The sequence below is a fragment of the Schistocerca nitens genome, chromosome 7, assembly GCF_023898315.1.
Source record: "Schistocerca nitens isolate TAMUIC-IGC-003100 chromosome 7, iqSchNite1.1, whole genome shotgun sequence".
NCBI lineage: Eukaryota > Metazoa > Arthropoda > Insecta > Orthoptera > Acrididae > Schistocerca > Schistocerca nitens.
Genome location: NC_064620.1, coordinates 626212594 through 626239022, shown reverse-complemented (window position 1 = coordinate 626239022; position 26429 = coordinate 626212594). Strand labels below are relative to the sequence as shown.

The window sequence follows — 26429 nt, the reverse complement described above, 5'->3', positions numbered from 1 at the left end:
ATGAAAAAAGGAAGGAATATGTAAACTGAAATGCTTTTATTTCCTCTCTTGTCATCAGCTTGGCAAATATTTTAAATATATATGCTACATGAAACACTGTTAAATAATGTTGACTGAAATGTTTTAAATAACACACAACAGTATGTTAATTATGTAATCTCTCCTTCCAGCCTAGAACTAATGGTCGCTATTCACGAGTAAATAGCCAGAATGGCCCTGGATCCAACTTTTCTCCTGGTCCAGAATATGATGATCCAGCAAACTGTGGTACAGAAGAAGACCAGTATGGCAGCCAGTATGGACAATATGGAGCCCCATACGATCATTATGGAAGCCGTGGCTCAGTAAGCAGAAGGAGTGTTGGTAAGTTATTTTGATGACAAGTGAGTCAAAGAAAACAGAATATTTTTTGCACAAATAAAACAGGAAGTGAGCTATTCTTGTAAAATATTAAACTGCTTTTAAGTTTCTCAGATAATGTTCTTGAAACAACTCATCATTTTCTTGTACCAATTTGACTGTAAGAAGCTGTTGCAATGAGCATGCTTATATAAAATCTGGTATAAAACGTGCAGTCAGTAGGAGTGCAGGTGTCGTAACACCACCACACATAAATTTAACATACATTGCCTAGTAGAAGAGATTAACTACAGATCACTCACTTTGTACGTCACAGACCATGACTCCTGCGGCCAGACGAATATTTAACTCCTCACTTTGAGCTTTTGTTAGTTTGTTTTGACCAGCTTCCTCTGTGACAGTGAAGGCCTAGTGACCTCGACACAGGAGGGGCTTGTTTTACTGGGCTGTTATTGTGTTTTTCTGTGAATTAACTATAAATACTTTAACTTCCTTTTCATTAGTGAGTCTCAATTGTACAGGTAACTGAGAGGATCTCCTTCATTTCTTCATTCTTCATGGCACGACTCAAGACAGAGGTTGGCTAGAATGGATTTTTCTGGCTGACCTTGTCTTCCCCAGTGTTGATGTTCATTGCAGCTGTCTTTAATCGTACCTAATATCTGGCTGATTCACAGTTGCTGAAAATGACAAAAATGTTATATACTCTTGGCCACTAATCAACAGAAATTTGGGATATCAGCTCCATAAAGGCTGGAAACCTACATTTATAGTTACTATAACTTCACCAGTTGTTGAGGAATGAATTCAGCAATAACACACTGTTGAGGAGCTGAATTCCAGAGGGTCAAGATGAATACTCGTAACATGCCCAGGCTCATACATGGGCTTCTGCGGCCTGACAGTGACTTGTTCACAGCTTGGCCCAGGGTCCTTAGATTATTTCTCTGGTGAAGGACTGTGGATGACAGCTTCCTCTCCTCCTAATGATTGTATACTTCAGAGAGCTACTGTATAAAAAGACTCACCACTATAGCTCTCTACCATCAAACCAGCACATGAAGGTGATGAGCAGCTGCTTCACAGTTTTATTGTGAAGTTTTTGCAGCAATATTTAGTATGATGTCTGAGAATCATATAAGCAGTTGACAAAGTGACGAAACAAATGTCAAATTGAACTATTAAATAAAAATGGGAAAACATGAGCACTCACCTACAGATGTGTAACATATAGTTCATAGACACACATAACAGCACAAGTGCTTAATTAGATATCAAACTAACACTATTTGTCTAGTGTAACCAATATATTCTCTCTCTCTCTCTCTCTCTCTCTCTCTCTCTCTCTCTCTCTCCCTCCCTCCCCCTCCCCCTCCCCCCCTCCCCCTCCCCCTCCCCCCTCCCCCTCCCCCTCTCTCACATGTGTGCGTGCATGCCCACCCACCCACCTACCCACCCACCCACCTACCCACACACACACACACACACACACACACACACACACACACACACACACACACACACACACGCACCCTGGCTGTGACATCCCTTGCCTAGGCTGTGCCGTCACTGTCAGTGCCCCAAAGACAAGAGCAAGTGTATGTCAGTAAAAATAGTAGCTGGTAAGGTAATTAAGTCTTTGTGCTGTTAACCATGCACCAAACATTATTTACCTGTGGGTGAATGATTCCTTTTACTTTTTGCTATTTATTGTTTCTATCGTGGAATTTCCATCATTAAAATTAGATGTGGTCTCTAAAACTTCCAAACTTACTTATCATCATCAGATAGTGGTACACTTAAATTTAAGCATTCATTAAATTAAAGTCTGTGAATATATAATGTAGGTTTTTCAATGTGTCACTGAAATTGTCTATAATACCTTTGCCTGTTACTGTTCAAATTTAAATTTCTGAATCATGTTTCTGAGTTGGATTCAGTTTCATGGCCACATTGACCACTTGCTTTCTAGCCTGCATGATATGTGTAATAAATTAATGACATTCTAAACAGATGAAATTGAACATTCAGCACTTTTATCTAAAATATTAACCATTCTGCTGTTTTATTTTGGTTAGTGAAATAATTTAAAAATGCCTTAAATTTTATAACAGGTTCTGCTCGCAATCTGCCAATGTCTGGGAGTCCGGAACCACCACCTCCTCCACCTCGTAACCATGACCCAAATAACTCATCTTTTAATGACTCCAAAGAGAGTAATGAAATATCAGAGGCTGAATGTGATCGTGACCAACTAGTAAATAGAAATTATGGAGGTAAGTTGTAAAAATGGAAGAACAAAAATAAATAACATTTTTGTTCAGTTCCACAAATGATAGCTGAGAAATGTTAGCTCTTATCAGAAACTTTAGCTGTTTTAATTTCACACATATTTCCATAATTTCTCTTATTGTTACAATATTTTAGCAATAACTTGAAGAAATACATATAGCTCTAAAATAGTCTGTTCCATATTGTTTTTCCAAACTATTTCATGCTCAGAATATTTACATATTACTCTACATTTATCCCCATTTGAGCTATACGGAAGGGAATTAAGCAAAATAGTCTAGTCAGGATAACCAAAATTGTTCCTTCACATGCCAAATGTTTCATAACATTTTTAGACACAGCTTTCTCTTCTGGATAAGGACATTTTCTCTTTTAGTTTGGTTTTTGATTTATATTATCAAATAAAACTTTATTTTATTTATTTATTTATTTATTTTTTCTCTAAGAAACAACTTTGTTAGCCTTTAACAGAGAATTATTTAGAACAATAGGAATTATAAGACCTACCAAGCATGGGAACCACAAAAATTATTAGGATATAATTTGTGGGTGCAGACGTGTTGCTTAATAGCATTCCAAATGTATTCCATTGGGTTTGTTGGCAAAAACAGTAACATAATTTATCATCTTGCTCCTTGGACCATTGTGGCACAATTCTGGTCTTTTGGCATAGACAGTTATCTTGCTGGGAGATGCCATTGCCATCGAGGAAGAAATAAAGCATACAATGATGCAGGTGATCCTCAGTAATGTTCACATAATCTGCAACTGCATTTGATTACTACCACAGATCCCATGGAAGCCCAGCTGAATGTCCGCCATCGCATAATAGACCACACTGGTGTGCCTCCACAGCACAGTGCTAGCTCGGAGCAACTGTTTCGCGTGGATGATGGCGTATCTGGTCATGCCCACGAAGCTGTTGTAACATGAAATGTGATTCAGCTGACCAGGTGAAAGGTTTTCATTGATCTGTGATCCAATCTTGATGTTCCTATGTCCACTGCAATCATGATTGATGATGTCATTGGCTCAACAAGGGAACATGTAGGGATCGTCAGCTGCACCTCGTATGAACTGTGTGTACCGAACAGTGTGTTCCAAAACACATGCGCCTACGCTATCATCTGACTGAAATTACTTTGTGATTGACAGATGGCAGCGGTGGGGACCATAGATGCCAGCTCATGTACAACATAGCACAGGTTCATGTGATCGATAGTTGTGCATGCACCAAAAAAGAAAAAAAAGTCGCTTACCTACAGACTGTTGCCAACGTCTTTGCAGGTAGTGAGAACGGCAATGGTGGGGCTGCTGCTGCTTCTGCTACTGGTGCTGTAGATATGGTGCTGCATTAAGATATCACAGTCACATGTTATAAATGAATAACAGCCATAGGACAAGCACTCGGTCACACACATGACGCATAGCAACAAATTGTCCAAAGTAGCGGAGAAAGCTGTTTGGTGTGAATACAGCTAAATTACTGGTAACCTACAGAACACTAACAAATGCACAGTAGTTATATCTGAAACAGTTTCACTGCCATCAGTGTAGTCAGTAGAAGTGCTTTCAGAATTTAATGAAATAACATATTATTCTACATTATTTTCCACTACACCTTCATTCTCCCATCTTTCATTATTTCTTCCTTTGTGTGTCTTACAATATTTTGCCTATCTGATGATGAAGTACTTTGTTTGTCATTCTTTTCACATCTGCCAGCATACATTTTTTGTTGTTCTTGCCACATAATCCTTAACTTGAGCCCACATGAGTTAATTGAAATTGAAATGGCATTGATATGATGACTAGTTCATGTACAACCTATAAAGGTAAAATGTTGTTGTTGTTGTTGTTGTTGTTGTTGTTGTTGTTGTTCCCACCCCCCACCCCCCCCCCCCCCCCCCCCCCGAGCAATGGGATTCAGTAATTTACTGTTTTTGCAGTTGTTTGGAATATGAATATTTTGCTGTAGTAGACAATCGATAAAGTCTTTGTTTTCTGTAAGTTGCTGTAGGCACATTATCATTGATAGTTGAATGATATGAGGCGTTGTCCATAACTGTTGCTCACGGTTTAAATAAGTTTTTAATGGCTCTTTGATGACAACAAGAGCTCCAGAACGATTCAGATTCCAGTTCTGTATGTCTTTAGCTGAGACAAGTTCCCATTGCATTTTAATACATTGATCAGAAACTGAAACCGAGGAAGACTCGTTTATATAAATTCTCAGCTTTTTACATTCCTGGATGTAGAAATACAATAACAAAGCAGTTTATTACTTTGATAAAGGTGTTATAGTAACGAAAATGAGAGCTATAATTGTATGACCTTATTACTACATGAACGTAGATTTCTTAGAGAAAAACAACAGTGAGCTTAAAAAAAGGTTGAATGTGTATTTGAACTCACAGCATTTCCATTAACAATTCAGTGCTTTTACACTAATGTGTCCAACAAGCAATTCCATTTCAGTTATCTTGTTACAGTACACTGTAACTGTAGTGCCACCTTAGATTGCAAAAGTGATTTATGTGATAAATTGCCTAAGAACAGAAACACAGAACATGATTCACGAATTGAGCATAATGCATGGGAACAACTTTGGCTGTGGTGCACAGTGCCGCACTGCGCTAATATAACTTATATTTACTGCACATTGCAGTGAGATATGGCTCTCCTTCCACCCTTAAAAACAGTTTCAGTCTGATAGTTGCATGTACATGTACATGTGACCTAAAGTCCCTTGAACATAAATGGACCACATTTTTCACTGCAAGCTCTCGGAATTAACTAATGTAGGCTTCTTAATTTCAAAACATCAGAATAAGTACAACCACTAAAGGCAAACTACAATGTGAGACTATAATTTGCGAAAGAGTCAAAGCTTTTAATCAAATAGTAACTTTACAGTTGTGTGATAAATAATGAGAATTTGAAATTTTTCTTTTCAAGTTTTTTCCCTTGTTTGCAAGTGATCTCGGAAATTATGAATATTTTTGCTGTAGCATAACAGAACATGCAGAGACCACTGCGTATTTTGTATTTGGCAGTCCTATCTCTCCCCGCCCACCCGTGCAACCCATGTGGGCTGCATCACCTGGCAAGTCCTTGCTGCTTGTGTCCACAAAGCATGCAACACACTGAGCATGTGGAGCGAGAAACAGCTGAAATTGGCTGACACCAGGGACCTACCACTCAACTTGTAGAAACATTAATCACAAAATAATTTTAATTAGATTATAGCACTGTACTCTGTCATCAGATCTGCCAAAATCACTGCCTATCCTGCTTTACAGAGTGGGTGAGCCTTCAGCCTACACATTCTGTGATGAGGTATGGACATCAAACTGCATATTGCCTATCCGTGTTTTCATATCCTTCCACCACCTTCCAAACATGTTCACAACAGTAGCATACAAACAGCCAAACACCTTCACTATTTTAGAGATGCTCACTCCCAGGTGTCAGGCCATAACAAGCTGCCCTTGATCGAACAATGGGAAATGCCAGATGGAATAACAGTCAGGCTGCAGCACTGGAGATCATGTGCTCGATTTGTATTTGTGTGTTTTCTATTTCAGAAGAACGACTTTTTTGTCTAAAGCTGCATAAATATTTAGCAGTCTTTCTCATTGTGCATGTCTGTGACTCAAAGCCTTCTCAAAGTGATTGTTGCCTTTTATGAAGGTCACGTGTGTCTGTCGATTTCTTAATCTGTGGCTCGTATCATCACTAGAATGATTGCTCGTCTGCCTTGGCTCCACTTACGTGTATTTCTTATTATATAATGTGCCACCAGGTGGTATTCAGTCTAGCAGTGACAGTGGTTGTAACGTTTTGGGTCATCGGTGTATTTGGAAACTTCTTGGACAGTTTGTACAACCAGAAGCAGTCTCTTGCGTACCTTGAGAACAGTTGCGGTCCCTGTGTACAGAGTATTCTAAACAAATAATGGCCAATGTTTTCAACTCTTAGAAATAGCTGATGCATATTGACAATAGTTAAAAAAGTAGTGTTCATTTGCCACCTGTGAAAAGCCAGACCTTTGGAGTGCACTTGACATATACAAAAAAGAGAAAAAGGTAGAAAAGAAAGCTGTATATATATTTTGGGCTTTATAGATTTTTGAAAAACCTTACTGTTCCACGAGGGAAGGAAAAGTAATCCACAACCTTTGTCAGGAAAGAGATAAGAAGCAGGAAAGAAGTCAAATAAGTAATGTGGTAGCAGTGGACATTAAAATTAGAGAGTATTAATGAAGACTAGACAGAAATTGTTTGATGTAAATGTAAATGCCACGTGACTAGGGCCTCCCATCTGGTCGACCGTTCGCCAGGTGCAAGTCTTTCAATTTGACTCCACTTCGGCGACTTGCGCATCGATGGGGATGAAATTATCATGATTAGGACAACACAACACCCAGTCCCTGAGTGGAGAAAATCTCCAACCCAGCTGGGAATCGAACCTCGGCCCTTAGGATTGACATTCTGTCGTGCTGACCACTCAGCTATCAGGGGTGGACAATTGTTTGATGAAAACTTGGAACCAAAATAAAGGAATTACAAGGCATGAATAAAATGTAAGATATAGAAATGTAAGGCAAATGGTGATTTCATCTGGAAAGTTTTGTAGAAGTTGTGACAGTTTCCTTTTTTTTTCCTTTTGATTTATTTATGTACTTGTGCAAACTGTGAATTTTCACTTTGTAACTATAGATTTTGCGTGGAAGTGTGAAAAAGTTTTTAAAAAAATCAGATTTTTCAATTTTTACCTTGTTGTTGTTGTTGTTGTTGTTGTTGTTATGGTGGTGGTGGTGGTTTTCATTCCAACTCTCCACACTAGTCTATCATGGGTAAGAGTAACTGCTGCAACCTACATCCATTTGAAACTGATTAGTATAATCAAGCCTCGATCCCCCTCTACAGGTGTGTACCACAAATTTCTTTTTCACTCAGTTTGATTCAGTACCTCCTCATTAACTATTCAATCTACCAATCTGAACTTCAGCAATCTTCTGCAGGTCACATTTCAAAATCTTCTGTTCTCTTCTTGTATGTATTGTCCATGTTTCACTTCTATGCGAGACTGCACTCCAGACTAATCCTCGATAAAATACTTCCTAACATTTAAATTTCTGTTAGATGTTAACAAAGTCCTCTTTTCAGAATGCTTGTCATGTTATATCCAGACTGCATTTTAAATCATGTCTGTTTCAAACAGCATCAGTTACTTTGCTGCACAAGTAGCAGAACTCATCTACTAACATTGCTACTTTCATAATCTAATTCCCTTGGCATCACCTCACATTCCATTACCTTTGTTCTACTTTTGTAGATATTCATCTTATTATCTCTTCTCAAAACACTACCCATTCCATTCATCTGCTCTTCCAAGTCCTTTGTCATCTCTACTTCATTTGTGGCATTAACGACAATATTATGAAAAGGCTGTATTGCTACTTACCATATAGTGGAGATGTTGGCTTGCAGACAGCTCAGCTAAAATCCTGCTAAACAAGTAAGCCTTTGGACAAAATGCCTTCTTCTGAATTAGACTGCATACTCACACACGTCCACATGATTACAACTCACATGCACATGGTCACTGTCTCTGGCTACCAAGGTCACATTGTGAGCAACAGCACATGATGGGAGAAGCAGTCTGGGTAGTGAGGGTAAGGAGGAGGCTGAGATGGGGAGGAAGAGGAAAGCAAAGTAGATGTGGGAGACGATAAGGTGCTGCTTGTGGGAGCATGCAGGGATGTGGTGGAGAGAGGGTAGGGCAGCTAGATACAGTTGGGAGGTTAGATGGAGGGCAGCAGGAGGGGTAGAAAAAAGTGGAAAAGCACAAGAGTAAACAGACTGTGTGAGTCTTTTGGTGGAATGGAAAGTTGGACAGTACTGGAATGGGAACAGGGAAGGGGGATAGGTGGGTGAAGGACAGTGACTGACTAAGGTCGAGGCCAGGAGGATTATGGGAATGTAGAATATATTACAAGAAGAGTTCCTGCCTATGCAGTTCAAAAAAGCTGGTGTTGATAGGAAGAATAAAGAGGGCACAGACTGTGAAGCAGTCCTTTACTGCTCCCACCGCCCTCTGCCTGACCCGACTGCAAGTAGCTGCCTTACCCTCTCCCCATCTTCTTCCTGTCTGCTCCCACAAGCAGCACTTTACTGTCCCTCACCCCTATTCAGCTGTCCCTCCCCCTACCCACCCCATCCTCCTCCTTACCACCACCACCCGAACTTCTTCCCCCATTATGCACAGTTGCTCGCAGTCTGGCCTCAGCAGCCGAAGACAGTAGTCGTGTGTGTGCGAGTTGTACGTGCGTGGAATTATGCATCTGTGTTTTTTTATGTCAGAAGAAAGCCTTTTGGCCAAAAGCTCATTTGCTTAGCAGTTGTTCTGTTGTGCCTGTCAGCTACTCAACATCTTCACTATATGTTTAGTAGCTCTTCATAATATTATCATTACTCCATCATGGATTTGTCATATATTGCATTTTTAGATGTACTCTTCCTCTCAATTAAATCTGATGATGTCTGTTTTATCCAGAGATTTCTGTTAGACCTTGTCTTTTTTTCTGTTTGATCCTCTGCTGCCTTTACTGTTTCATCTCTCAAAGCTACCCATCTCCATAATATTGTATTAATGTCTCTTGTTTCAGTCAGTCATTGCCTAATACTCCTGTGATCATCTTGACGGCTTTTGGTTCTTTCAGTTTATTCAGACCCTCTCTCCTTAATTTTATACCTGTTGGCTTATTACTTTAAAATTATTCAATTTCCATGTTCACATCATTCAGTATTAAACTGAAGAAGTGTTAGTCCAAATTCTTGTGTCGTCATGTTGTCACCGCGGGCTTGTACTGTGGGAAGTAAGGAGAGGATGTTGTTTGGTAGCTGGTATTGTCTGCTACAGCACAAACTGCACCCATGTGTTAACAGGGTTCTCTATTCATAAGAACAAGAAGTTACTTAAGATAATCCAGGTGTTGTGGTACAAGCTGTTCTGTAATAGTCCATGTTATTCTCACTGTGAAGTACACATCCCACTTCGTACACTACTCTAGTTGCTGGGGACTGACTGGCACTGAGCTAGGGGCCGAGCTAACTGCAACTGCGACTCCCACTGGGCTACAACTGATGTCTCGACTTGGCGACTCAGTGGATGAGTGACCGGGCCCTCCAATCTGTGGTGGTGATCTAAATACTGGCGGTCAAGAGGACGTTGGTGGCACATTTCTTGCAAATTTGTGTTTGGCCTCTCTCCAGATAGGCTCACTTGCTCCAGTACCTACTATCGATCTTTTCGCAACCTGTTTGCCAATAAGAGTGCTGCTGACAGCTTACATCAGCACACTAATAATTTTTTTTCTTTTTTTACATTGCGTCATTTTTCTTCAAAGACTTATAGAAATTACAGTAGTTGGTTGTTCATCACTTGTCATTTCCCAATAATTTAATTGTTATCATTTCTTCTGTTATTGTCACAAGAAAAGACGTTACTTATTTTCGTATTGGATTTGTTGTATCACTGATGTATGGATTACTGCATTTGTTATTATATAAAAGGAAAATTAATTTTTCAAAGATAAAGTATGCAATGGAATATATGTACATAACATACCAATGATACAATTGTATGTAACATTCCAAAAATGTATTTTGGTATGTACATGAGATGGATACATTGCAGGGGCTAAGTATTTAAATCAAAATACAGTTTATTCTTGATGGTTCAAGAAGTTGTTCAGTGTACTCTTTTCAACAAAAACAATAATAAATGGTTCTCAGCAGTTCCTTCACACCACTCCCTTCCATTATAAAAGCTACTATTTCCTTGAAAGACACTAGGAGGTAACATCTATCAAACCTTAAGACAACATTTGAAAGTTTGTGATATCTCGGACATTGAAATGCAATTGCTAATCAAATGTTACCACCTAAGTTTTTGATTTATTTCTTCCATTTTTCTCTTTAATTTTAATAAAGTTGAGAAGACAGTGTCTTACTTACTAGCATGAGAGTTTATGAACACTACAAAGGTCAATTGACAAGGAATATCTTGTGTGACCACTTCAAAAATCAATACCACCCTGGAATATGTGCTAGGAATTTGATAATATTATAAACCCACAACAATTCAGGCAAGGAATAAATAAGATCTTCAGAAGATTTATTAATTTATAAAGATGTTTTATGTTATTTGCATCTAATCCTACATCATTATTTTGCTCAAATAGTTGGAGCTGAACAGCTCCTTAAGCTCCCATTGTGCTGGCGGTGTATTTTTTACTTGACAAATGTTTTGAACTGTAACAATTATACTTTATGGGTTAATCATTGTGCCTATTGAGTAACTGAGCATAAATATCCACATTGCTATAAAGAAACTGAAGTATTGTCCATGAACTTTCAGATGTACACTCATGATAGCTGATGCTTAAAGTCTAAATCTTCATTGTAAATTGAACAAACTCCTAATGTGCTAAATAACTTCCAAAAGCCATAATGTCTTGTAAATATATAGTGACAAATCTTTCTGCACTGGCCTCACTTCATTTGTATACTGTGTACAACAGCAGTATACTTTTTCTTCCATTTGCCAATGCCATCATGTTTCCTCTTCAGCACAGTTGTATCAATGAAAGCACAAAGAGTGCCAGGATAGAACTCCCCAAGTCCTTTCAGAAAGTGGTCTGGTGGTAGGTAATGTTTCATAGAGTATGGAATTGCAACTTCTGTTTGTAATGTTTGAAGATGTCCGTCTGCTTCTAAAGAAGATTTCTTCTGGTACCAGGAACCTGATTTGATTTTGTAGCGTGTTCATTTGAAGCATACGACAGGCACTTTGTTTGGATGTGTGGTTATTAGTATGCAAGTCCATAAGCTGGTCTCTCACAGTCTTTATATCCAGATGAAAGTTGCCTTCAACCATGTCCAACGATTTGTCCAGAAAAAACTGATGATTAGGGTCACTATTTTTGGGAGAAGGACAAAATTATCTTCATTTTATTCCTGAAAGAAACTTCACACTTTGCTCTTTTTCATGCAAGAAAGATAGTGATGTTCATCTGTTGCTGTTATGTTGGAAGTAGGCGAAGACCTATTTTTACAGTTTGCCCAATCTCATCTAGGCTAGTTCTATTTTATGAATAGTGCACACATAATTGTGTTCATGACTTGGAAAATCAGCTGTAATCATTCAGCAACTGCTGTTTCATCATTGATCCACATGAAAAAAATAACTGTCTTTGGTGGTGGCTGTTGTGACAGTATCTTCTGGTAATGTGACAGTGCCACGACATTTAATAGTGCCGCCACGACAGTACGCGCAAACGGCGATAGAGGCGCTCCGCAACTCGGCTGAGCGCGGGAGCGCCACCTAGCTACGAAAGGCGCCGGCCGCATGTCACGGCACGGCAGTCGAATAAGAGATACTGAGTTGTTATCATGTAATGAGCTATTGTTCCTAAGTGAGTGTGCTTGAATATCCACGCAATTATTCGTGATTAAAGGTTATAGCAGTGGCAGTGATTGGTCCTGACCTTATTCAATCTTACATGCATGGGCAGCAATCATCTTCTTATTTATACATCGTTTCTGATGATTTCATGAATTGTTCTTGATGTTTTCCTCTTGAGATGAATGCCATTCTCATCCTTCCTTTTCACACTTGCTTTACAAAATGTTTTGTAAGCTTTTTACGTTGTGCTTCCATTCTTTCAGACCCAATGCAGCATACAAATAAAACTCAACAAACTTGTCTTTTCTTCAAAATGACTAATGCACAGGTACCAAAGGGCAAGAATAAGTTGCTAGGCTACTTGAAAATGAGTTGGGTCCAGTAGTGGGAGGTAGTGGAAGTGAGATAGGGAGCAGAAGCCAAACAAAACAGTCCCACCTGCAGGTTTGATGAGCAACTTGGAATACATAGTCTGAAAGCATATAGAAAACAGTACTTTCCAGCTTATTACTTTGAAGCAAGGTTTCTCCAAAATTGTGTACCAGACAAAGAAAATCAGTAGAAACAAAATAATGGGGAGCTTAGTTTTGCTTAATTTGTATTACTAAGTGACTAACACAGTTCCTATCGCAGGTTGCCTGTCTAACAGCTTCCAGCAGCAACAGAAATTTCATTTTCAATATTTCATATAAGTATTGCCCTAATTTAAAAATTTAAAGTGCTGTCATAATCTGTGAATTAAGAGGTATAATCTTATGTTATAGGTTTATCAAAATAAGACAAGTATTGCAGTAATAAGCCGTGAGGCAGCGTATCTTACAACGCACAAATTACACACACTATATGCATCCAATATTTCAGAATGAGAACGTTTTGTGACGTCCTTCACACTTTACGCATAATTTCAAACCTTTTTGAAACTTTTTCTCAGTGAGAACCACCATGAAAGGAAAATGTATATCACTAACTATGTTTTTGCTGTTCGTGCAGTCAAACTTCAGCATTATGCATGGCATTTTAATTTATTATTTCTTTACTACTAGCTCTATTTGCAACATACCTTGCAGACAGTATCCATATAATACAGGATGTAACTGCAAAATTACATCATTCTACAACACATGGTTCAGGAGATATGACAATGTGACATCGTAAGCATTGAGATGTGTGAAAAATTAGATTTTGATTAGAGTGGAACACAAAATACCCAGACTATAATCTTTCAGTGTTTCATAATGAAAGCACTTATTGACTTCCATCAAACTTTAAATATAATTTCAAACTTTTTCTCGTGAACATGTTCAACATCAAATAATTCAAGGTGACGAAGTTGAAATTCACATAAAGAAGCAGATTTTCAGAACTTCTACAACACAGTTCATTCAACCACATTCCAGTGACTATTTGGCTGGGCTATTAGGGGTCAAAAGGAAAGATAATTAACAATGAAAAAGGGAGTTTGGTGGTGATAGACAGAGAAAGTAAAATTTACAAAGAGAAGGTATGGAAGGGACATGTTATATGAGAATGAGGAAGCAAAATAGAGGTAAAACAAATATCAGGGAAATGCTGGAGACCCAATTATCTTCTGTGGAGTTTGAAAGCGTTGTAATCCAAATGTTCTCAGTGGGGGGACAGTTGCCTAGATCTATGCACTCATGCCACAAGGCCACTCTCCAATTTCTGCCCTTCCATAACTTTGATTTCCATTATCACTTTGAGGAGTGTTAGTGTTTTAGTTATGATATTCAACTTAATGTTTTCTGACAGATCATCATAAGTACTCTGAAGTGTATAAATAGCCACTCAGTATCATTAAAAAGTTATTGAAACTCTGAACCGGGCACAGACAAAACTCCTGTTAAATCTTAATGTTAAGAGCACTACAATATAGTCGCTCATTATTATTACACTATTGTTTGTTTCTAAAAAAATTCTAAGTGAGCAGAAAAGAATCTGAGCCCCTCTCATGTATGAATACTTAAAAGAATAGACACAAAATTGTATTCCAATGTTACCAATAGTTATCTGTTGCAGCACTTTAGAAAATTTCCTAAAGTGAAATATAATAACTTTTTTAGAGAAAAAACTTTTCTTTAGAAGTGAAATTGATTTAGGAAGCACCAGTTGTGAGAAGTATAGCTTTCTTCGGTCAGAGTATCTTGCTAATTGTGGGTGCAAGTGAAGAGGTGGCTTCTGTTTTCTCAAATTTCTGAACAACATTGAACACCATACAAAATTATTTCATTGACAATAAAGTTGTTATCATAATCGGACTTGCTCAGAAACACAGTTAACTCAAAGAAATCTCATTGAGTTTAATTCACTACATTATTCTAGATTGTGAAACATAGTTGTATGCCCCGTAGAACTGACATAAGTCTACTTGAGTTCCTGATATATATACGGGGATGTGTGCTACACTGTCAGTTTATTTACCAATAGTACTGTTTATGGGAAATATCATAACAAAACAATTGTAAACCATTTCAGCAGGACCCATAAAAATTTGCACTTCTCATAATATGTGGAAGATGATCTTACAAGTTAATAACTATAAGGAAGAAAGACATTCCATAGAGTTGATTACAAAATAAGTCACATGATATGAATACACAAAATCACTTACAGGGAGAGGCAATGAAATATTTCAATTTTTTGTGTATTTGATGCTTTTAATGTTCAATGTGCCATTTCCAGTTTCTGGAATACCTGAGGTGACCTGAGATTTTTTTTTTATTTTGAAGGTTTTTAATGAAGACTTATCTGTTACTGAGATGCAGCTCTTGCTGTTTCTAGATACTTTAGTCTTTTAAATTCGTAAATGTACTTAATATTGTCAGTATATACAAGTATTTCTGTTAAGTTCAGAAACTCATCATAGCAAATATGTTATATGCTTTAGTGCAGAAAGTTGATGTGGCTGCTTTCATAGTTTTTATTCCCTGTGGGAAATTATACACCAGTGCCACTAATCAGTCCATCATTAAAGAAACAGTATTATTATTATCTTTAATGACATTAGTACTATTACAATGTCTCCCTTTCATAACTTGCTAGATGTTGAGGTAAAGAGGGAAATCACTGGGGCGCAGTTGAATATGGCTTGTGATTGTAGGAAGTTATTTGTTGATATGATGGAATCTAGTATTGATGTGGGAATAGCTCACTACATACTAAATAGAAGATATACTCAGTTGTGAACATGTTTGTAAAAAAGATAAAAAATTGTTGAGTCCTTGGACAAAGCCCTCCTTCAGAGGTAACATGCATACATGCACGTGTGCGCACGCACGCGCACACACACACACACACGCACGCGCGCACACACACACACACACACACACACACACACACACACACACACACACACGGAAAGCAGGTTGGTAACAAAGAGTATTCAGTTTTCTTCAGTTTGAGCAGAACATGGTCAAGCAAACACTACAAGACAATAAATTACCAAGGTAATGAAATCTTAGTGGTTTTGTGGTGCTGATGTCAGTAGCATACTGTGACAAGTTTACAACTTAATTGTTGACATTGTACTGCAAAGCATAAGTTATTTTTAGTTGAGGATTTCAAAATCAGGTATTTATGCCAAGCATAATCTTAATGTGCTGGATGCACTATGTTTCATATGAGCAAATGCCTAAGAAATGGTCGTACAAAATTATTAACACTCATGGGACTTCCTAAATGGTAAAATTGTTGCCATATTTTTGATCAGAATTTTTTTCCATGCAAATTGCAATCTAGCAGAACTTGTGAGCCCTTCCCATGTTGATTTATTCATCCTAAATTCTGGACTTATGATATCACTAGTATTTATGTACCTGTTGCCAATGCCTTTGTCCTAAATATCACAGTGTCTTTTGTCCTGTACATTTCATTCAAAATAGTATCTAGAGATTCTATTTAAATCCTTCCTTTCCATATGACAATATTAACTGCAATATTTTGAGCTCTGTTTCATCAGTCAAGGCTCGTTTGCAATTGAACTGCTATCATAAGGTCCCTTTTTTTTATTTTATCCTTTCTAGTTTTTAAAGGCATGACCAGAGGAACTTAATGTCTAGTTTATGGATGCAACTGTTGATGTGTGCAGACAGTGTCACATTTTCTAAAACATACTGTCATGCAGACTGACGTCAGCAGTCTAAATAACTGTCTCAGAACTTAACCTTGTCTTAACGTTGCTCATGTGTTACACAATGAAGTAAAGGACATTTTTCTGTGCTTTTTATTCACTGAAACTGTATAAACCTTGTTTGCTGGTGATGTTTGAGCTCTCATCTTGACAACCAGAGTTTCAGAATTAACATATACAATTAATCAATACTGATACCAAAAAAGGAAAAACATACAACTTAGGAAGGGTATAAATAATTGCAAAAGTGGTGAGTAGTGAAATAAATGTGTAAATATTTCTTCTTTTCTTTCTGGTTGCTCATTTTGTGAAACTCTTTTACTTCAGTGTATGAATAGAAAAGAACTTTCCCATCAGTTGTGCCAGAATATTTTCTTTATGTGTTCATTTTGATGTCATACACTACAGTAACATAAAAATATATTTTGTTTTCATTGTGATAATCTGACTGCAGTTTTGTAAGTGTACATGTATTAATGTCATTGATGTCTTTGTTACAGGGACATAAATTTCTTTATTTTGTTACATGTATGCTGTTGTATTTATATGTTTTTATTCATTACAAATGTTCTACTGTTTCTGTAGTTTCACTTTTTAATGCCTGAGTTAGGAAGTGAACATTACAGTTATAATACTCACACAGAACTTTACATTATAAATTGTGTTCTAACCTATAAATTAGATTAAGCCAATTCTAATCACAGTTGTCTTATTTATTGAATTCTCTCTCGATATAGTCCTCAAACATGAGGAGAAAAACCGTGACATTTGTCAGAATCTTGAGTAAGTGTTTATAGTGCTTTTGTTGTCAGCTGTATTTTTACTGGCATTTATTCCCCCTGTTTATCATTCCAGATCATAAATACTAAATGTGAAAAAAAGTGACCAGTTCTGTCTGATGGCTTTTCCTAGATAGCGTAATGCATGATAATTTGCTTGCTCAGTATAGACATAAAACATTTCTTTGTTCCTTCCTTCTCTATGTAATTTTGTTGTAACTCGTAGTTGAAGTGCCATGCGTATGAGTTTGCCTTTCAGTTGATACACAGCACAAGAAGACAGCAAAACACGATTTAATAAGTATTCAATAAATATCAGCGTAACTCAAAATTATTAGGGGTTTCACACTGATTAAAAAAAAATTAAAGACAAGTTTCATCTTGTTCCCCGTATCCTTCACTTATGATGGTAGTCTGTCTGTCTTCGTGGAGAGAATCAAGTCAGTTCAGTTTACATGTTATTAATATAGAATTTCGGTTCAGTGAATGAGACATACTATACATGGACACTATAGAACGATCTGGCATGAAAAGAGGTAATGTAGGAAAATAATATTCATTTTTGTAATGTTGGAAGTAGCTTTAGCAATTCACTGAACTGAGACAACAGCGCTTAATCCAAGATGTGTTTCTGTACACTGCTTTGCTGTCTTATTTTGCTGGGTGTCACCTCTTATGTGTTTCATTTTAGTATTGTTTGCCCTGCTGAGGCCCTAAAAGTATTGAAAGAACTGATATTATACCGTTACCTAGATTACTTCGAACTAATCTGATTTCTGCTGCTGATTTTTCCTTTTCGTATTTGTAACTTACTGGGTAAGACAGCAAACTAGCATAAAGGCTAAATAATGAAACAGAAGCACAGTCATACAAAGAGTGTACCCATGTTGGTATAATGCCATTTCCTGCTCCACAGGGAGAAAGGACAGAGCTAGTAGGATGCTGAAGAGTGAGGAAGAATTTATGAAATAAGACACGCAAAAATAAAAATACATTCTGGAAGGATTTCCATCTTACTAACATAAATGATACCTTAAGCTTCAGACTTATATGTACTGCTGTTGTATGAGAGCATTTCTGCATTATTGGAGCTCTCTTCAGAGTTTGCCACATGGTGTTCTGTAAGGACTTAAGCTAAACTTTCAGGTTCTCTTGCACTCTTATTTCAACTCTGTTGATAATGGGCATGAAGTAACTGCATAGAAAAAGAGCCCAGCTGCTAAGAGCCTCACCTTCCTATGATGTCATTTTCTGAATATGTGTTTGTTTTTGTCTCTGTTATACAAGTGTAAACAGTTGTAAATGTATAGTGCATTGACTGTACAGGCCATGCAGCACACCACAGTGGCAAGGACAGTTTCAGGAAGTTATCCCTTTCTCCTGGTCTGGCTATACACATACTAACAGCATATTACAGCAATAGACAATATCCATAGGAGACTCCAAGTGAGAAATGTGTGCTTGGAGGGAGGGGTGGTCAAAAAGTTTCAGAAATATCCCCTTCACAATATTAATTATGAAACTTCCTGGCAGATTAAAAATTTGTGCTAGACTGAGACTCAAACTTGGAACCTTCACCTTTTGCGGGCAAGTGCTCTACCGACTGAGCTACCCAAGCATGAATCATGACCTGTTCTCACAGGTTTACTACCACTAGAACCTCATCTCATACCGACCAAACTTCACATAAATTCTCCTGTGTAACTTGCAAGACTAGCACTCATGGAAGAAAGGATATTGCAGAGATATGGCTTAACCACAGCCTGGGGGATGTTTCAAGAATGAAATTTTCATTCTGCAGTGGAGTGTGCTCTGATATGAAACTTCCTGGCAGATTAAAACTGTTTGCCAGATTGAGACTCAAACTCAGGACATAGAGAAAATGGTTATTTCCCCAGTTATTGTATAATCGGTTACACATTTTTGCTGATCCAGGTGGCTGGAAAGCAACCACCCAAAACAAAAGTAAGTCTGTGGAATGAAAAGCAAATTCAACATTGTTAGCATCCTTTCAACCCAGATGTTACCGATAGGACAGTGGTTCCATTTCAGTAAGAATTAACACTATTCCACCAATATGGAGAGGGACTAACTGTGGGTAATTGCATGCTGCATTGTTATGGTGTTAAACCATATCTGTAAATAACAATAATGTAATAATGTAGCTTTTTAATAATGTGTGATAATATTTACAAGTACACAAATTACAAAAGTCTTTATTCCTGTAGTTTGTCAAGGGACTTGTTGCACTCTGTCATGGCAGAGGCACATATGCATAAAATGCTCTCATTGAAGAAGTGATATCTGAAAAACATGTGAGAGATTTTAATCAATAGAGGCTAACATAAAATATCTGCTAAGACTAGGCACTATGCACTGTGCTTTCTAAATACTATAAGTGATACATGTGAACTGATAGACAGGAAAGAATATTGAGGTTGAAAAGAAAAGTACTGTAGAAAGCAATCTTGTAAATTGTGCAAACAATAAGAATATAAATCATATATTTCAGTTATTAAATTTAAGACAATGTTAGCACCTTGTAACACAAACTAGAGAAGAACTGGCAACAGGGAATTAATTGCTAACAGCAAATGAAAAACTGTCTACAAACAACTGTTGAAGAATATGGCACACGAAGAACTGTTGACAAACATAGTGAGATTTGCAATCTAAAAATAGTAACTCAAAAGAGGAAGAAAAAGAAATTTGACTGTCATCTATGAAAAATTTAAGTTTCAACCTTAAAAACTCACTAAGATCATGCCAAATATTTCTGTGGATTAAAATTAAATAAATAGTGCAGTGAGTCTTACAAATTCTAATTACTCAAAAAGGCAATAACACTACTGCAATGTAAAGCATAAATATGAAGGAACTTTATTGATCACCCATATAAAAATACACGTTGTTTCAACATCTTTTTGTCAACCATCTTGTGGTGGTAGATCACATCATGCGGGACAACTTTTGTTAGAGACAAAATTTTAGCTGACATTTTGCAGTGGCGCTAAGTGTCTTTTAATATTCCCTGACCCTAGGACAACGAGATATCACTGAACTAGCAGTATCTACTAACAAGGTGTGATGTATACTATTGACCCCTGTAAGTTGATAGAATGGTTGTCAACAATAAAGCCTTTAGAATGCTTGTCTCTAACAAAAATGGAGAGAGAGATTTTAGAAGTGAATCAGGAACTTTAATTTTGTTAGGCCTATCCCCTTTTATATGGAGCAGATGACTGGATTATAAGCAACACACAAGGCATTTGCATGTCACAGGGCTCCTACACCCTGCTGCCTCTCAGGGGCATAACTAAAATAAAAAGACAGCTAACATCACTGGGAAGCATTTGTGAACTTTTTGTCTCTAATAAAAGTTGATCCCCATGACATAATCAATCACCCCTAGATGTTTGGTACTAAGACTTTGAAACATCCTGTATATTAACTGCCACATTTATATCTGTTGTTTTATTTTAAGAAACTATATTAGTTTTGGGCTCTATAAATTAAAAACGTACTTATGACACAAATGTATTATTATGAGTTCCGTCTGTCACAACACTTACAGAATAATTTTTGGCCATTTCACCATAAACTTATTCTGATAGTAATAACTGTTTTCCAACTTTCCTCAACTCTTTAAAAATATTCAACTGAAGACTGAAAATATTTGAAATTTTTCCGGTTATATATTTCAAAAGCTGCTGCATACATTGATCTCAAAGTACACTAACATAGCTTCATGGATATAGCATTATTAAAAAATAAATTGTATTATTGATTAGTCAGTTCATTGGCATTTTGTTTCTTGTAGAGTTATTGAAACATTGTCAGGGAAAGTGGTTCCTTGTTTTTGTATAATAAAAAAAGTCTTTAATAGTTATGGCAGAAATTCTGAGGCTTTATAATTACGAACTTGAAAGAAAATTCAATAATGCTAAGCAGTAGTTTCTTCTAATACACAACATATGAGGGGGGACCCAAAAATAACTGGAATTTCTTTCTAGAAAGCATATACTTTATTGTTTCCAAATACAACCTCAATCTCCTTGAAAGTTCTCTCTATTAGCATTAATACACTTGTCCAAACGTTCATTCCAGTGTTTGAAGCACCTTTTAAATTTGTCCTCTTTGATACCTGCTAGCACTTCCATGACATTGTGTTTTATGTCTTCCACATCCGCAAAATGCTTCAAGTCTCTTTTCATCCTTGGGAATAGCAAGAAGTCCGAGGGTGCTAAATCCGGCGAATAGGGCGCGTGGGTCAAGTTAGTCGTCCTTGTTGAGGCCAAAAAGTGGCATACGCTGAGAGCCCTGTGCGCAAGAGCGTTGTCGTGATGCAGGAACCACACGCCAGAATCCCACAAAGCCAGATGTTTTCGCGACAAACTACTGCGAAGCCGTTTCATAACCTCCAAATAGAATTGTTGGTATACTGTCTGGTTTTCAGGGACAAATTCAGAGTGTATGATCCCTTTAAGAGGGCGGGGGGTGGGGGATCAACACTGTTTTCACGTTTGATTTCACTTGTCGAGCTTTTTTTTTGGTCGAGGTGAGCCAAGTGACTTCCATTGTGATGACTGTTGTTTACTTTCTGGATTGTACCCATAGCACCATGACTCATCACCTGTAATGATTTTGTTGAAAAAATGTGGATCATCTTTGAACATGTCCTTCATTTCGAGACAGGCTCGAACGTGACGATCCCTTTGATCTCCGGTAAGAAGCTTTGGCACGAATTTTGCTGCCACTTTTCGAATCCCCAAATCGACGGTCAAGATGCGCTGAATTGAGCTCCAGGACAACACGGACAAGTTCTCGAGTTGGTCGATTGTCCTGCGTCAGTCTTCACTGATGAGACCACGGATTTTGTCGATGTTGTCATCGCTTTGAGCAGTTGAAGGTCGACCGGAACGGGGCTGATCGTCAACCACCATTTCTCCCTTTTTAAACTGAGAAAATCATTCATACACTTGTGTTTTACTAAGAACATGGTCTTTGTAAGTGTCTCAATCATCCCAACAGTTTCTGCTGCTTTCTTGCTGAGCAAGAAACAAAACTTCACTGCCGCACGTTGTGTGTAAGAACTAGTCATTTCCTCGTGTCACGTCTGCACTGTACACACACTCAAAGAACTGCCAAAGAAACCACACTTCTCACTGTTGGGTGATGCTGTTTAGCAGAATGACTCAACAGAGCTCCTACTACAACCCTCTGGTGGCGCAACCTGCTACTACAAGTAAACGATGTGCAGTATTATGATTCCGGTTACTTTTGGGTCCCCCCTCGTATCTCACTTTCTTTAGTTATGTTTTACAGAAAATCATATCCATCCTGAAATGTTTATATTGTTGCAGTTTTATACTATCTTGCTCATTATCTGTTTTCAAAGTTCAGAACTCATTGATTAAATTCCCATAAAAATTGTTCTGAAGTGTTTTTTGTTGACAGTTGTTTTTGGTAATCCATCATGATACAATTGAAAACAAGTTAAGACTAAGTGGCTTATATTATTTCTCTTACTCAAGCAGTGTATTCAGTCACTGCGATGGTCTAATATGAGTATTTATTCTTTCTAATGACATTGGCTTGATTATAAAATATGTTGGGGGAAAAAGAATGAAAATGAAAAAATCAATGAATGAGAAAAAGAAGCAGTCTGGTTATTCCGTATGTTCTCCTGAGTTCTTAAAAATGATGTCTTAAGGGAATCAATTACATATTCTTGCAGTACTCCTTGTCAATGGCAGCTTTAGTCCCAGACATTGTTTGTGAAACTTTTATGTTTTTTTTCTGGATCTTGTAGCAGGGGTTACAATACGACAGGAGCTGTATTTTTATTTTGTTTTCAGTCAGTGTAAGAGCCCACAACAAGGACATGACCACTGAGGAAATGAGAAAGCTGATTGAGAGGTCAGTAATTTGACTTCTAAGCTTATTCTCACATGAGAAATGACACTTAATTATTTTTTCCAGTACTTCTTGGTAATATAAGACACAGAATTTTGTTTATGAAAACAATCAGTTTGCAAATTAAGAGAAACTGTATCACTAACAGGAATATTTAAAGTAATCGTTTCTCGAATTATACGGCAAACACCTACTGCACTCTAAATCTCTATTTCTTTAAAAGTTACATTATATTATTTTTCTGTCAACACAAGACAAATTAATTTACTTGTGGAACACATTTGTTCAAGTAACCCTCTGTGTTTGAAGATAATTTTAAAATCCCTTTTTAAAATCCAGATTAAAGAATATTATTTTTGTTTAGTGTAATTGAATCAAATCATATTCACCCTCACCAATGAACGAACTCCCTAATAAATTATGTTGTCAATCTGTGATCATGGCACTGCATGTTAATCAAAAGAAACTAGCAGCCACATATTATACCAAGAGTCTTAATGGTAGATGATTAGTTAATTGGCATTTCCTCATATTTTTAGGTCAAGTGTGACATTATTTCAGTCATTTTATGTCCTGGAAAAACTTCTGCACATATATGCATTGCTGTTTGTAAGACCCATATAGTCAATTTAAAGATGAAAATGAACTTAAAGAATTACAGAATATGAAACTTGTATATTTTGGTAGGAACAACTGAAGTTGAGATAAGCCCATTGAGGAGTAGAAAATGAAATAAAGAATAGCAATAATAAAAACTAATTTAAATTTTGCAACAATGCAAATGATAACAGAGAATAAGGAAATGTGAAATAAGTGAGAAATGAAACTGAACCATATTGAGCGACAAGAGAGAATATAATTTTCCCTATAGATTATTGGACTGAATGGTGCATCAGGTGAAGAGCTCTGTGAGCCTGTTATACAGATGTAAAAGTGAAAAATAATATACTGCTGGTAAAACAAAACTTAACCAGTACAGAGTTTTTGAGGTGCTGCTATAAATGAAGTCTTATGTTCACAATATTTACCCATCACATTATGAAAAATCTATAGGAACACATAATTTATGCTCTTACCAGTTTTTTCTGCTATTTCAATAAAAATGGGAATGGAAATGTGAGTAAATCTCTGTCGCATGTGAGACTTCATACTGGATTGTTCTAACTGCATAATAGACATCAAATATAGCCCTTTTATTTGACAACTTCATTATCAAATCAGACATTTGTCTTGGGTCACTTGGTCATAGAGGAAGACAGTAATCTTAAAGTGTGCCTGAAAAAAATTGGTGTGTTCCTGTTACTCAGTTGATGGTTTGTGCATAATTGCTGCGAGGGTGTGTGTGTGTGTGTGTGTGTGTGTGTGTGTGTGTTGGGGGGGGGGGGGGGGCAGAGCACTTTTAGTATACTGGTATAGGCTGTTAAGGTTTTAAGGTTATTTATATTACAGAAAGCTAGAAAAGAAGTTTCATTTAGATTTTACTCAACAGCAGAATGTGTGTAATAAATGTCTTACATTGTGTTCCATTTTGTAGCTTGTGCATGCTCAGAGGAGTACTTGGTATTTAATAGGCATGCTTTTTGTGTGGTATTCCTTAATAACTTTAAAACATGCAAATGTTTTGAAATTTCAGTAGGGAGGCCAGTTTGGTTACATTAATTTTCAGAAAAATTTGTGCAGAGAGCGCATTGCACTTATTTTACAAAGAAACAGAGTGCTTCCTTGTAATTTATCAATTTCACATCAATTATCTTTTTGATACAGTTGTATGTATTTTAACACATTTCTTTGTGTAATATGTGGTTGCTGTTGCAGTAGTTAATACCCTTTCCTTTTATGTAACTTATGTGTTGCTTGTTGTAAGTGTGCCTGCATTATTATAACACCATTTACCTCTTTTTACATCAACCTTCTCTTCTTTCATGGAATGTTCAACAAATCAGAAAACCGTAAGTTGTAGATTGTTACATACTTAGTACTAAATAGCTTTTCATAAAAAAAAATAATGATGCTTGTTTCTGTTTTCTAAATTGTTTTGTTGAGAGTAGCTTTCAGGCAGCTTAGGATATAATGCTCAGAGGTGTGATTGAACACCATAATTTCACATTTATTACTTGGTCTCTGCAACTTCCGTTTTGGAATTAAAACCATATGTTTATTTGATACCAAGTGCTTTATGACACTTGGAGAGTTAAACTTTTTAGTAGTTTGTCTTGGCATCTTAGGAACAACTCCCATTATTCAGATTAAATGAACTGCCTGTTACTTTTAAAATAAAATTAGTCTTTCTTATAAACCAACAGAAACTAAAGCATTGTAAACAAGTCCTTTTCTCATGACATAGAATGCGCACAACAAGGAACCCAATATTCAAAATTTTGGAAGTGTAATATGTTGCCTGACTTTTCTTCAAATGTGCAGTGTTGAATTTTTACAATATACCTCTCTGTGCTGCACAGCGCCTCTCTTGTAGTGTCTGCCACTGCAGTTTGATGAGCATCTACATTAAGTTATTGTTTCTCAGGTTATTTTTTATGTCCTGTGCATCTTATAGCTGACTTGAAATTTTTTTAATGGTCACACTACAGTTTCTCTATCTGTTATTGCTTATCATGCTTTTAACAACTTTCATTTCTGCATTATTTCTTTTCCAGTTTGAATTTTCAGCAACAGCTTATGACAGCTTCTGTTGGCACAATAGTCCTTACCCAATATTTTTCTAAGCAATAGTTTAACTGAGCTTTAGTATTAAGGTTGATTATAAACACTGAGCCTTGAACAGTATTCTACTTCCATTTTAAGTGTTGTGTATTAAGGTCCTTATGTTGTTATTGTTTAGTATGGTCACTCTGCTTTTTCCCTTGGTTTACAAGTTTTAAAAATTGCTGTCATAATCGAGTTTTATTTTAGCTGACTCAGTCACTTAGATGAATGGTGAATTTCTGGTTCCCAGAATGCATATTTTGTATTATAGCTGCCACATATGGTAGTTGCATTTATATTTGAAAAAAAAAAAAGCCACATTTTCATCTTTCAGGGAATGTGTTATATTCATTCTGGCTTACATTTATGAGAACTTGCTGTCTTATACTCTGTGTCAATAAGTGTGCATATGTGTAAGTGCACACACACACACACACACACACACACACACACACACACACAAAACTCTTTACTTGTATGATGTTAAACTTATGGATGAATTATTTTACAAATGGTGTCAGGTTACAAAATACATTTAGCACCTTAACAGTTTTAAAGTCCCCCTTTCTGTATGCTGAACTGTTTTAATCTACTTGGATATTACCAATAAAAGAGAGATGCCTATGTCTACAACTTCTAGTTTGAGTAGGACTTAAGATCAAGGATATACATTGATTACAATGCATTTTTTATGTAAACAGAAAAACTATAGTTGTATATGGAACGATAGAAATTATATTTCTCAATTACTGTGTCAG

At 36.9% G+C, this 26429-nt stretch overlaps 1 protein-coding gene across 1 annotated transcript in view; it reads left to right on the top strand.

Moving 5' to 3' along the window:
- The window catches only part of LOC126195428 (Down syndrome cell adhesion molecule-like protein Dscam2), an 879015-nt gene that overhangs the window by 821956 nt on the left and 30630 nt on the right, over window positions 1-26429 (top strand). The window contains exons 34-36 of the mRNA XM_049934039.1: window positions 171-363; window positions 2475-2636; window positions 22911-22971. Of these exons, the coding sequence (XP_049789996.1) occupies window positions 171-363; window positions 2475-2636; window positions 22911-22971 (416 nt within the window). The remainder of the gene's footprint in view (window positions 1-170; window positions 364-2474; window positions 2637-22910; window positions 22972-26429) is intronic.